At 40.0% G+C, this 14,012-nt stretch overlaps 1 protein-coding gene across 1 annotated transcript in view; it reads left to right on the top strand.

The window, feature by feature from the left end:
• Nucleotides 1-5,822, top strand: part of slc16a2 (solute carrier family 16 member 2) — a 99,285-nt gene extending 93,463 nt beyond the window's left edge. The window contains exon 6 of the mRNA XM_072595435.1: nt 3,211-5,822. Coding sequence (XP_072451536.1) covers nt 3,211-3,437 — 227 coding nt within the window. The 3' untranslated portion in view covers nt 3,438-5,822. The remainder of the gene's footprint in view (nt 1-3,210) is intronic.
• Nucleotides 5,823-14,012: the final 8,190 nt, after the last annotated feature.

Genomic DNA, 14,012 nt, shown 5'->3' with positions numbered 1-14,012 from the left:
CACAAATCAGTTGGTAAATCTTTAATTAAAGGTATTCTGGCAGGGGAGATGCTATGCATTTGATATTCATTGTAAAAATGTAGGTGAAGAACACGTTTATAATTTTACAACAGAGACAGTGGGCGGCACGGTGGCACAGTGGTTAGCACTGCTGCCTCGCAGCGCCGGAGACCCGGGTTCAATTCCCGCCTCAGGCGACTGACTGTGTGGAGTTTGCACGTTCTCCCTGTGTCTGCGTGGGTTTCCTCCGGGTGCTCCGGTTTCCTCCCACAGTCCAAAGATGTGCAGGTCAGGTGAATTGGCCATGCTAAATTGCCCGTAGTGTTAGGTAAGGGGTAGATGTAGATGTAGGGGTATGGGTGGGTTACGCTTCGGCGGGGCGGTGTGGACTTGTTGGGCCGAAGGGCCTGTTTCCACACTGTAAGTAATCTAAACAGTGCAAATTGCTCAAACACACATTCTATTTGCTATTGAAAAGTTTACTAAATTTAAGAATAATTGAAATTCTGGAGAGGCATGGTGAGGAAGACCCTTTCACGCAACACTCCAGCCTTGCAACCAAAAGTGAACCTGCTCCAAGAAAAACACCAATAAACCCTGAACCCTGTAAGCAGCCAGATGTTCAGAGATCCATGTAACCAAAATATATGTGAAATGATTTTTGTAAACTTTGATTTATGTTAAGTGCCAATTGCATCTTATTTAAAGAATGATTGAAACAATTATATTTCAAAGTTCTGCAACTGGATTATTTTTAAATTGCAACTTAATTTACAGTTGAATACTGATATGGACAAATCTGTAAGGAACCAAGGCAAAAATTGCTTGAGAATCTGTGGAGAGAAAGCAGAGTTAACTTTTCTGGTCCAGTGACCCTTCCTCATAATTAATCTTTCTGCAGATACTGCCAGACCCGCTAAATTTCTCCAGCTATTTCTGTTTTTATTCCAGATTTCCATCATCCACAATTCTTTGTTTTATTTTACAACTTCGTAAGGAACTGTCTTCCTTGAATCAGATTAACAATTGTTCAGCTTTCTGGGGCTGGAAATTCCATGGTTGTGACAAAAGTGTAGCATTTTCAGAGAGGGGCAGAATCTGGGGCACTAGTTGGGTACACTGGAGTTGGATCCCTTCCAAAGTGCACAGTAAAATCAGTAGAAATGAGGCAGGCAGAAAGTGGATCCAATGTCATTCTGTTGCATGGTTGGAAATAAACAGATAACGATGGCTGAACCTAAACTGTCAGAGTTTCATCATTTAAGACCTACTTTAGATTAGATTACATTACAGTGTGGAAACAGGCCCTTTGGCCCAACAAGTCCACGCCGACCCGCCGAAGCGCAACCCACCCCTACCCCTACATTTACCCCTTACCTAACACTACGGGCAATTTAGCATGGCCAATTCACCTGACCTACACATCTTTGGACTGTGGGAGGAAACCGGAGAAAACCCACGCAGACACGGGGAGAACGTGCAAACTCCACACAGTCAGTTGCCTGAGGCGGGAGTTGAACCCGAGTCTCTGGCACTGTGAGGCAGCAGTACTAACCACTGTGCCACCGTGCTGCCTTATACCTGACTTAACTAAAGAAATGAGGTACAAGTCTTGCTAAACCAGAATGGGGATTAGCAAACAGGCTTTGCAATGGAAAAAATAATTATTCATCAGTATTGTTAAAACAGAACTGTACAAATTGCCTTTAAGTGGAGAAATCCTTCTCCTCCCTTACCTTTGTGGAGCCACTATCATGAGATTCACTATGAGCACTTTATCAATAACTGCTCGTCAACCTCTCTCAGCTGAAATACTAAAGTTTGAATGGGAAAGGAGGGTACTGTTGTGGAGTAGTAGTGTTCCTACCTCTGGACTGGAAGGGTTGTGTTCAAGGTCCGTTCTATTCCAGAGGTCTCGCTGTAAAGTTCCAGTTTTATATAAAAAATGCTTTTAGGAGCTTTTATGGCCCAGCAGTAATATGTCAACGTCCAGGCCAGGAAATTTGGGTCCAAGTCCCACTTGCTCTGGAGGGTGATTTAAAATAATTCTGCGTATAATCTTGTCACTTCAGCAAATGAATTGCTTCAGGAGATTATTTTCACAATTAAACAAATTGCCAATTTCCTATTGTCCATTTTTCACCACTGCCAAGAATTCCTAATTGAATGTCCAGAGCTGTTATAAATATACACACACTCCAAGCTGGAGTGGTGGTCAGACTCTGTTCCCAGTGTGCTATGGAAAACAGAACTCACACTCAAACCTCCAGATTCTTCTTGAAAATTACATAGTTAGTTAAAATGGAGGAACAGCAAAGGCCATGGGAACGGTTTTGTGGAAACGAACACTGGGACCTACTCGATAGACGAGGTGTTGTACTTTGTGTATGAATCCGGGCAGACTGAACATTTCGGCGTCTGATGCACTTAAAATTCCAACCCTGCCTGAACATTTACTAACTAATGTTGGGTCTATAGAGGAATGGACAGAATGTCCCATGCATCCTCCTTGCCTTTGTTGAAAGAACTAGCCTCCCTGCAAAGTCCTTTAGTTTAATTTAGAATTCATCTTATGGGCAAAAACAACCTAAATTGTGGGAGGGAGTGCCCAGTGCTGTATAGTTTTAATACTCATGTAACTGTAAGCAGTGGGAACCCAGAATATGGTCTGGGAACTTCCCTGGTGGGGCTTGCTAGGTGAATCACATGAGCCACTCCCCACAAACTCTATTTCCAGAAGACTTATGTTTCCTTTGAGGCTGTTTCACCTTTTACATGGGATTATAATGTTGTATACTATTATAAACAATGTGTGGCTAGACTGTTTCAAGTCATTTTAGATTGAGCTGAGATTATTGACCAAATTAGTCCATGCAAAAAGCTGTTTGTCTTGCATGAATATGATCATGCTTTTTGGAAAATCTTTAGAACTCGACAGATGCATTTTCTGAAGTTTGCATTAACTTGAAAATCAGTCAGTCTGTTTACATCCAATTCAGCACTATGCAGAGAAATGGGAAATTCATATTAATATTAATTTAGTTCTCTACAAGTTCCTTCCGCTCAAGGATTAAAGACATTGCTTGACTAAAGTATTGTCAAAGTTATATATTTCCAGGTCAAGTAATGGCTATTAAATTTAAGCTGCAGCTTTGATAGTGGGAGTTTAATACTAACACACCTAACTTCTGGTCTTTTTACTCCATGCAGGAATTCTCTATGATCACTTTCACAACTATCGAATGGCCTTTTACTTAGCTGGAATTCCGCCAATTATTGGGGGATCAGTCTTGTTCTTTATCCCTATAATCCACAACCGAATTCGCAAGAGGCAAGAGAAAGAAGAGCCTGGCACTGACAGGATGTTGTTAGCTTCTGAAAACGTATTCAACGGGGACATGCTTCCCAGCAACTCAAATGCAGAAGTGTCTGCATAGACAATGTCGCCATGTTGTTCTCTCCTACATTCCAGTATGGATCCTTACCAGCACAAACAGTGATAGAGGCCTACAGCACGGAAACAGACCCCTTGGTCCAACCACTCCATGCTCACTATAATCTCAAACTAAACTACTCCCACCTGCCTGTGCTTGGCTCATGTCCTCCAAACACTTCTTATTCATGTACTTATCCAAATGTCTTTTAAAAGTTCTACCTGTACCTGCATTCACCACTTCCTCTGAAAGTTCATTCCGTACACAATTTACAGTGTCTGTGTAAAAAAAAAGTTCCTCATATCTTTTTAAAATCTTGCTCCTCTCACCTTAGCCTTGAAATCCTCCATCCTCGGGAAAAAACCTTGCTATTCACCTTATCGATACATATGATTTTATACACCTCTCAACCTCTAATGCTCCATTTTAAAAAAAGTCCCAATCTATCCAGACTCTCCTTATAACTCAAATCCTTCATTCCCAGCGACATTCTGGTAAACCGTTTCTGAACCTTCTCCAGTTTAATAGTATCCTTCCTAAAGCAGGGTGACCAGAACTGGAAACAGTACTCTAGAACAGCCTCACCACCTCAACGTGATATTCCATCTCCTATACTCAAAGGTATGAGCAATGAAGGCAAGTGTGTTAAATGCCTTCTTAACCACCCTGTCTATATGTGATACAAACTTCAAAGAATTATGTACCTGAACCCCTAGGTCTCTCTGTTCTACAATACTGCTCAGGGCCTTACTTTTAATTGTATAAGTATGGCCTGTGTTTGTTTTACCAAAATTCATTTATTTGTATTTATTCAAATTAAACTCCATTTGCCACTCCTCAGCCCATTGACCCAGTTGATCAAGAGCCCTTTGCAACCTTGTCCACCATTCCACCAATCTTGGTGTCATCCACAAACTTACTAACCATGCCTTCTATATTCTGTTGTAAATCATTTGTATACATGACAAACAAAAGTGAACCTCACACCAATCCCTCTGGAACACCGCCGTTAACACGTCTCCAATCTGTAAAACAACATTCCACCACCACTCTGTCTCCTGCCGTCAAGCCAGTTTTGTGTCCAGTGGCAAGCTCTCCCTCAATTCTATGTGATCTGACTTTACTAATTAATGTACCACGTGGAACCCTTTCAAAGGTTTTACTAAATTCCAAGTAAACAACATCTACCACTCTGCCCTCATCAATCTTCTTAGTTACTTCCTCAAAAACCTCATTTGAATGCTTTAAAACAACTTTTTTGCACGTGTAACATTAGAATGAGTTCTTAGAATAAGATAATGTGCTAGATTTTGAAGTAACTCCACATAGTCTGGATTCCCATTACCAAGTCACCCTTTATTTACACACACACACACACACACACACACACACACACACACACACACTCTCTCTCTCGTCCAGCCTCCTCCGAGCCAGCTCTCTAAATGAATAGAACCTCTGACACCCCTGTTTATTTTTGTTTATTTTCTTTTTCTCCCACACTACCGCCTAACTGCGGTAGTGCTTATTTTTTCCCCAGCACCCATGCTGTGTGTGCAGGTGTGAGACACAGTGAAAGACACAAGGTGCACAAATTTTTATTCAGTTTCCACCACCAGGAAGAAAGGAAACACCCGAGTGGCCAGTGACAAGCAGTGCCCTTCACATCAAAGGGCAATGCTGTGTGATCAAACAGCGAAGGGGAGGGCAGGGATTAAATCAAAATGGAGTTGGAGGGGGAAATAATGCACTCCACTCCCTGCGGCGCCTACCTCTCCCTGAACAACTCCAGGGTGTTGGTGGACACTGCGTGCTTTTCCAGAGACACCCGGGCTCTAACGTAACCACAGAAGAGGGGCAGGCAGTCAGCCCTAACGACCCCCTCTACGGCCCGCTGCCTGGACCTGTTTGTGACCAGTTTGGCCAGGCCCAGGAGCAGACTCACGAGGAGGTCTTCAGACCTGCCCTCCCTCCTTCGTACCGGGTGACACCCCTGTTTATTTTTTTTTTCCCTCGTTTTTTTTAAAAGAAAAAACACAAGGTGAGTCTTATCAATTATCAACGTATGACAGAGGTGGAATAGTGCAAGCTGTAGATAGATATAAGCAGAGCTTAGGAGTCTATGGTGATGAAGAAAAACAAAAACCACACTTTGTAACCACACTTCACAAACAGATCAAATTATTTCATGGAGTTATTGTGATAGAAACAGTGTACTGGGCAATGCCTTCTTGAGGTATTTGGATGGATTATTTATAACTACCATTCTTAGAATAATTGATACTGGGATATACATTAATTTAAGAAAATTCCTGTTACAAAATATTACTAATGGCATTCTCATACTATTAAACTGCTGACAGAAAACTTTTCAAAAGTTCTTCCAAATATTGAAACGTTATTAGCAATTTATTTTTGCTTGATACAATTTGCTTTATTATGGTTAACAATGATTAGATCTCGCTTTCATTAACTGAATGAAATGAGCAGAAGGCCCAAGGATCCTTCTATTAGCAGTTCAGCAGATTTTAAGATAAGGTACTGGATGACAGTAATGTTTGATACTTTTCTGTAACAAACTTTTCCGGCAATTACTGCTTCTGTCTTGATCATTTTTGGTTGTCGCAGAAACTTGACATTAATCAGACTTTGAGAGTTGTTACAGGACAATTTACGTTCAAAGAACTAATATTAGATCATGATTTTAGTACTTTATATATGGCTTCATACATCTATTAGGAGTATAATAGCTCAAGCTTGTAAATTACCAAGTTTAAACTGTCAACATGGTGAAATAATTCCACAGAGACAGTATTCAGTCACCAACCCACCCTTAATTTACACGTGAAGAGTCCTTGACACTGATCCAGCTCCCTCAGAGACAGCTCTCAGAGTGAACAGGATGTCTGACACTCCCCTTTTTTTGTTTACACTGCCACCTAACTGCAGTAGTGCTTATTCTTTCCCCAGCACCCATGTTGTATGTGTGCATGTGTGAGACACAGTGAGAGACACAAGGTGTACGAATCTTTATTCAATTTCTACCACCAGGAAGAAAGGAAAACACCTGGGTGGCCAGTGACAAGCAGTGCCCTTCACAAGAGGGCAATGCTGTGTGATCAAACAGTGAGGGGGAGGGCAGGGACTAAATCAAAATAGAATTGGAGGGGGAAATAATGCACTCCCTGAACAGGGTGTTGGTGGAGACCGCATGCTCCTTTTCCAGAGACAACTTTTTAAATTTTTTTTTTATTTAACCCACAGCTCCTATTTATTTTTTTCTTCTAAAAATGGGGAAAACACCCGAGTGGCCAGTGACAAGCACTGCCCTTCACATCAAAGGGCAATGCTGTGCGATCAAAACAGTGAAGGGGGACTCCTGTTTATTTTTTTTTAATCCCCACACTACCGCCTAACTGCGGTAGTGCTTATTTTTTCCCCAGCACCCATGGTGTGTGTGTGCAGGTGTAAAACACAGTGAAAGACACAAAGTGCACGAATCTTTATTCAATTTCCACCACCTGGAAGATATGAAAAACACCCGAGTGGCCAGTGACAAGCAGTGCCCTTCACATCAAAGGGCAATGCTGTGTGATCAAAACAGTGACGGGGAGGGTAGGGACTAAATCAAAATAGAGTTGGAGGGAGAAATAATACACTCCCTGAACAGGGTGTTGGTGGAGACCGCGTGCTCCTTTTCCAGAGACAACTTTTTAATTTTTTTTTTATTTAACCCACAGCTCCTGTTTTTTTTTTCCTCTTTTTTTTCTTTTTTTTTCTTTTCCTGTTTATTTATTTTTTTTTTCCCTTTTTTTCTTAACCCCCACATTACCGCCTAAGTGCGGTAGTGCTTATTTTTTCCCCAGCACCCATGGTGCGTGTGCGCAGGTGTAAAACACAGTGAAGGACACAAAGTGCACGAATCTTTATTCAATTTCCACCACCTGGAAGATATGAAAAACACCCGAGTGGCCAGTGACAAGCAGTGCCCTTCACATCAAAGGGCAATGCTGTGTGATCAAAACAGTGACGGGGAGGGTAGGGACTAAATCAAAATAGAGTTGGAGGGAGAAATAATACACTCCCTGAACAGGGTGTTGGTGGAGACCGCGTGCTCCTTTTCCAGAGACAACTTTTTAATTTTTTTTTTATTTAACCCACAGCTCCTGTTTATATTTTTTTTTCTTTTTTCCTAACGTAATCGACACTCCTGATTTTTTTTTTTTTTTTTTTTTCTTTATCCCCACACTACCGCCTAAGTGCGGTAGTGCTTATTTTTTCCCCAGCACCCATGGTGTGTGTGTGCAGGTGTGAGACACAGTGAAAGACACAAAGTGCACCAATCTTTATTCAATTTCCACCACCAGGAAGATAGGAAAAACACCCGCGTGGCCAGTGACAAGCACTGCCCTTCAAACCACAGGGCAATGCTGTGTGATCAAAACAGTGACGGGGAGGGTAGGGACTAAATCAAAATAGAGTTGGAGGGAGAAATAATACACTCCCTGAACAGGGTGTTGGTGGAGACCGCGTGCTCCTTTTCCAGAGACAACTTTTTAATTTTTTTTTTATTTAACCCACAGCTCCTGTTTATATGTGTCAGTCAGGGCGTCCTGACTGGACATAAGTAACAGCCCCAATCAGGCAACTCATATTTTATGAGGTCTATGTGGCTGACCTCATTACAGTCAGTACAGGTTTGTGCCTGGATCTTAAAGTGCCATATCAAATTTTGTTATAGACCAGTTGCTCTGATTGCATTTCAACACAATAATTTCAACTAGGTAAGTACATGCGAATCTGTGCAGAATTTACAGAGCTACAATCACCTAGTTTCTTTTAATGTCATTAGTGCATAATCATAAAAAAAATTAAGTCCTTTTCTCTTTAGTCGGAGCTTTTAAGATTAACAAGTGTTCATGATTGTACACAAGGAAAAGCAGAATGAAAATAAAAATAGTCTTACCTTAATTGGGAATTGGTGATATCCCTTCCCAACCTTTAGGATTTAGACCGACAACAGTGCAAAATTATTAAAAATAGTAAAATTTGATCATTGAAGATTCTTAGTCAAATGCTTATTGTTCTGCCTACTTTGTGGTGATCAATTCCTAAGGGATAGCATTCAGAGGACTGGGCACATGGATGAAGCATTACTGCTCCCATTTGATTGCATCATGTTGACCAATAATGCCAATTGATCCAGGCAACTACTGTTATGGCTCTGATTAAAGAACGCTCACTTCTTCAATCTCTATTAATTTTATAACACTACTTCCCAAACTATTTTCTACAACTTTCTTTCAGCCTCTGCATATGTCGACTTGACACATGAACATCCTGGGCTGCCTGTTCTGAAATGAAGGATCCACTTTGCGCTCACTTCACCCCATGCTGTTTGGATGAGTGGGTTCATTATTGTCCAGGATTGTCCAATCAGTGCCTTAAGATTGGATCCTCTCCATAGTCAACTCTGCTGCTCAGAGGGACTTGTTACTTTCTTGGGAGGTTACGACCTGCAGTTTGCAATCACTCCCTCATAGGCTCCTCCAGTGTGTGGAACATACGAATAAATAAAAGATCTAACTAGCCTACACATCTTCCACATACCAAAGCTTCACATCGCCCCCAAACAACAGATTGCGAGCTAGCAAATGGCTATGGGTAATAATGTATTCCTTAGCCATTATAACTTCTATATGAAACAAAAGAAGCTATTCAAATTGTTGTAGGTTTTAACAGTCTTCTCCCCCTTCCCTATACAGACTGTGTACCTAATTATGTATTTGAAAATCTTTATTTTGTAATTGAAATGCTTGTGTCAGTATTTTGTTTCAAAGCACTTATTCTCATCTTATATAATATTCATGATCTACATACCAACAAACAGGCTTGGAATTCTTGGAGATGGAAGTTATGCTATGTTTGGATGAAAGCTGTGGTTAGACAGCATCTGTTGTATTCAGTTCTAGACACCAAAACTGCAGTGGAAAGATGCACTGACATTGGAGGACATGCAGTGTAGAATGATGCCGGCTTAAAATGTTAGACCAGATAGACTAAAAACATAGATTGGGCTGGTGTGTATTTCATTATAGAATTTAAAGGCACGATCTAATTGAAGTTTTAAAGCACATTCAAGGATTTAGGTGGCTATCGGATGTCTGCTGAACCAACCATGACCAGCTCATCATTAGAGCCAATTATGGACACCAATCCTGTTTTCCAGCATATGGGGTCACCAACTGGACTTGATTCTCCACTCGGAATAACATGCCACCATCAAATTGGGCAGTACCTAATGCTGACTTCAATATTAACCCTTTCAGAACTATTATTTTGTACTATATGGAGATCCGTCCTTACCTCTGGTAGGGGCACCAAGAGAGAAGGCACATAAGCTTCCCATTGGAGACTGGCCATTCAGATGTGATGCAAGAAGCACCTCTGCATACAATGGCCAGTAGGAATCTGGGACTCTCGCTTCACAAAGCTGAGATTGATAGGTATTCTTGTTTGGCATGAGCATGAAGTTTTCAGGAACCAAGGCAGGTAAATGAAATCAGGATACATGTCAGGCATGATCTAATTCAAAAACTGAATACACTGTCTCTCTGTGTTACAATGAACACATTCCACATACTGCACCATACAAATTTTACTATATGGGAGATTTTTAATCTTGATGTTTGAACCTGTAATCAAGGAAGGATTTACAATGAAGCAATTGCACTTTCAAGTCTAGCTGAATTGATGATGACATTACCTTTTCAAGTCAGATTTTAATGAATACTTACAAACAGGAGCACCTTGATTTATCATTTCCATGATAAATTAATCTGAATGTTACATGATATGCAGTGCATCAACAGGAATGTACTGATTGAACCCAGATATGAATTGCAATTAAGTGGAGCTACCTTCTAAATTTGAATTATTAGAACTCTGTGATCCTTTCTGCATTCAAAACAAACACATAATTAAATTTCCTGTGCAAAATAGAGATTGGTAGCAATTCTCAGTCAGTTTTATCGCCTTTTTCACATAATGTTATTTGTTTTCATGCCTTAAATCTACTCAGTGTCTTTCTGCAAACAGACTGTATTTAAATAAAGAAGGATGCCTATCAATGACAAAATTCAACTATTTCAAATCTTAAAATTGGAGAAAATAATGCTGTCTTTTAAATTCCTTTAGTCTTTCATAGCAACTGGCAGATAACTCTGATGAAAAGTATTGTTTTTGCTAAGATAGTAATTCATGCTGCTTTATTGATAGGTTCTCCTCTGGTAGATGAAGATGAGTGGAAATTGATTGGATTTATATTCCAGACTTTAAGGTGACGTTCAAAGTGTACCTAATCATCTCATACTTACCACCATAATGTTACAGCACTTTCCAGACCCTGGTAGCCAATCAAACTGACTTTAGTTTTTTTATCTTTCCATACACTATGAAAAAAAAGTGTTTGGGAATATTAGGTTCAGGTACTAGCACCACTGTGCCATAAAAGACATCACAATATCCTTCCTGTGCCCTCTATAATTTCTGCGAGGATCCTAATAGTTGACATTGTTGACGAAAGGCAGGGTAGTAGGTGGAGGCAGCCACTTCCCTCTCCACTCCAAGGTGAAACCACAACCGCAGTACACTGCTTTATAGAGGGAACAGGACTGTCATGTACTTATATCACAAGTAGCAAGAACAACAGTAAGAATATATAATAAAAGGAGTTGCAAAAATTATTTTAATTTTGGAAATTGTGTATATTTATTTGGTGCATATTGTGAAACTACAGGTCTCAGACAGAACCAAGATGATTGCTTAATTTTGTCAGTGATACACAGAGACTGCACTCTCGTTATTATCTGGGATAGATTTTACAAATCTAATTTGCATTAGGCATCTGTCCTCCACTCACTGTCTTTTGCTGTCAAAATAATCCTGCTGTATTCAGTAAGCTCTATTAGCTTCCACTTCAGGCTTGAGCTTGAAAATTGTGAGGCAACCATGGTTTAGCTGGTAGCATCTTCCCCTGTGAAACCCAAGATTCTGTGTCCAAGTCCCATATTCAGCGCTTGGGTTCAAAAATCAAGACTGACACTCCAGTGCTGTACTGAGGAAGCATGGAACCAATGGAGATGTCATCTTTTCAAATGAGATGTTCGAACAGCGGCCTGATCATTTGCATGGCTGAATGTGAAAGATCACATTACACAAGATGGACCAAGAGCAAGGCAGTGTAGTTACCCTGGTGACCTAGCCAATATTTATCCCTAAACCAACATTACATGAAACAGATTATCTGGTCAACAGCATATTGCTGTTTGTAAGAGATTGGCTGAGTGCAGGTTGGCTGCAGGACGAAGAGCTTACACTCGAAACATTGACGCTCCTGCTCCTTGGATGCTGCCTGACTGGCTGTGCTTTTCCGGCACCACACTTTTGGTACTGCTGTTTTATACACTTCGAAAACAAGTGCTGAATTGGCTGTGAAGAAATTGGAGATGTACAGTGGGGTGTGAAAAGTCCTTTTTTTTCTCTTTCCACTTCTAACTCATTGACTGAAATTAATTGAATTTATTCTATTCCTCCCACTCTCCACTCTCACTTTCCTCCACTAGTAGTATTTTACCTGCAGTTTGTGGAAACAATAAGGTTTTTTTTCCAGTTGTATTTGTGCAGATATGTTGAGGCCGTTGAAACTTTTGTAGTACTTTGGGTTTTTGACTTACAGCTCGTAAATGTTTCCTCCATTGAAGGACCTTCAGCACAAACTCAAATTGCAGTTTAGGGTTTGGTACCATTTTGTAATCTATCCAAACCAGCAGTCTAGTGGCACAGGTGACAATGACAGCATCTGTTGTTTTTAACTGAGCAATAGTATTTTTTTATGATTTTGCTTCCATCTTCCCAATGCTAATTTAGGATGCAATGTATTGGAGGCAGGTGAGAGGAAGATTATTAAGCTGATACCCAGACTGAGTGGGTGGTCTTAGGAGGATACTTTGGACAGTCTGAATTTGTTTACACTGGAGTTTAGAACAGTGAGGGGTCACTTGATTGAAGTACATAAGATCCTTAATGATCTTGACAAAGTGGACATGGAGATGATGCTTTACCTTGTGCTTTAGTGTGGAATGGGGGTAGGGGAACACTCAAACTTGGGGACTGGAGGTGGGGGTTGTGCGACTTTGGAACTCTTCTTCAGAAGGCAGATGTGGAATCACTGATTTTTTTTATATGACAGAGGTCCATAGATTCTGGTCAGGCAAACAGAATCAAGGGTCATAAGGAGGAGATAGGAATGTGGCATTCAAAACACAACCAGATCGGCCATGAGCTTGATCTTACGGAGTAGTGCAGCAGCTCAAAGGGCCCAACTGCCTACTTCTGCTCTTACTTTGTATGTTTTTGATATGTTTAATAACATTTCAAAAAGACATGGTCTTGTGTAAATCAACAACCGTTCAATAATCTTTCAAAATAATACATAAGATTTTGTAATTGGTTAGATTCAAAGTATCATTTTCCAGTAAGTTCCACCTTATAGCTGACTATTCCAGCTGGACAATGGTGTAGAAAACCTGGGGAAGATGCAGGAAGAGCGAGCTTTATTCAGGTTAACTTACAAAGGCATTCACATAATATTTAATAAGGGAATCTTCCTCACTCTGTCCCAGTAGCTTTGTGTCAGCTTCTTTTTCCCTCCTTTGGGTATGTTTGGTTTGCAAGAAGGACTCATTTCTTCCTTTTCTCCTGTTTGTTTGAGATATTTCACTCCCCCATTTCCTTTGATTCCAACATTCATCTTGAATTAAAAGCACAGATACCAGCTGCTCGAGGACTTGATAGATCCCTCTCACTTACCACAATAAAACAGTGTTAATTTTCACCTATGCCTCATCAGAGCTGAAATGAGACAGAGGAAGCTCACTGAGCAAACAGTTCTAACTTAATATATGAAAGCTTCCTCAAAGTGTTTGTTATATATTGTAGCTAACTTTTCCGCAAAACAAATTATAGTATTTACACCTTCCAAAACTTAAAATGGTTCTAGACTATCACTGCACTGGGTAAACTATAAACATTAAACCATAACTTTATGATTTTATCTACATTTTTTGGATAGTTTACAATTATATTAATTCAGATTTTATTAAAACCCGAATTTAATAACATAAAGACATTGTGTTGTGTAAATCAACAACCATTCAACAACTTTTAAAAATATTGGTGTTTATAATTAGTTCGATTCAAGATATCATTTTCTAGTTAGTTCCACCTTTTAGCTGACAAGCAATAAAACTATTTTTCCAAATCTATTCTGTTATAATTCTGTCAAAAATAGGCCAAATGTAGCAAAAAAAAGGTAAATGTCAATATATTTATACACCACCTGCTATTCTCATTAGAAATGAACATGAATACGTTTAATGTTTATCAAAACAATCTGATGTTAAAAAGTTCATTTGTGTCTCTTTTTCATGTTGAAAGTTGTTCATCAATAGTATTATGCATAAAGTGAGAGGCGAATGACATATCAAATCAATGTGAGGATGATTTTAGATAAAATAC

Source organism: Chiloscyllium punctatum, chromosome 25 (genome assembly GCF_047496795.1).
Source record: "Chiloscyllium punctatum isolate Juve2018m chromosome 25, sChiPun1.3, whole genome shotgun sequence".
Lineage (NCBI taxonomy): Eukaryota > Metazoa > Chordata > Chondrichthyes > Orectolobiformes > Hemiscylliidae > Chiloscyllium > Chiloscyllium punctatum.
This window is presented reverse-complemented; position numbering and strand designations above follow the sequence as displayed.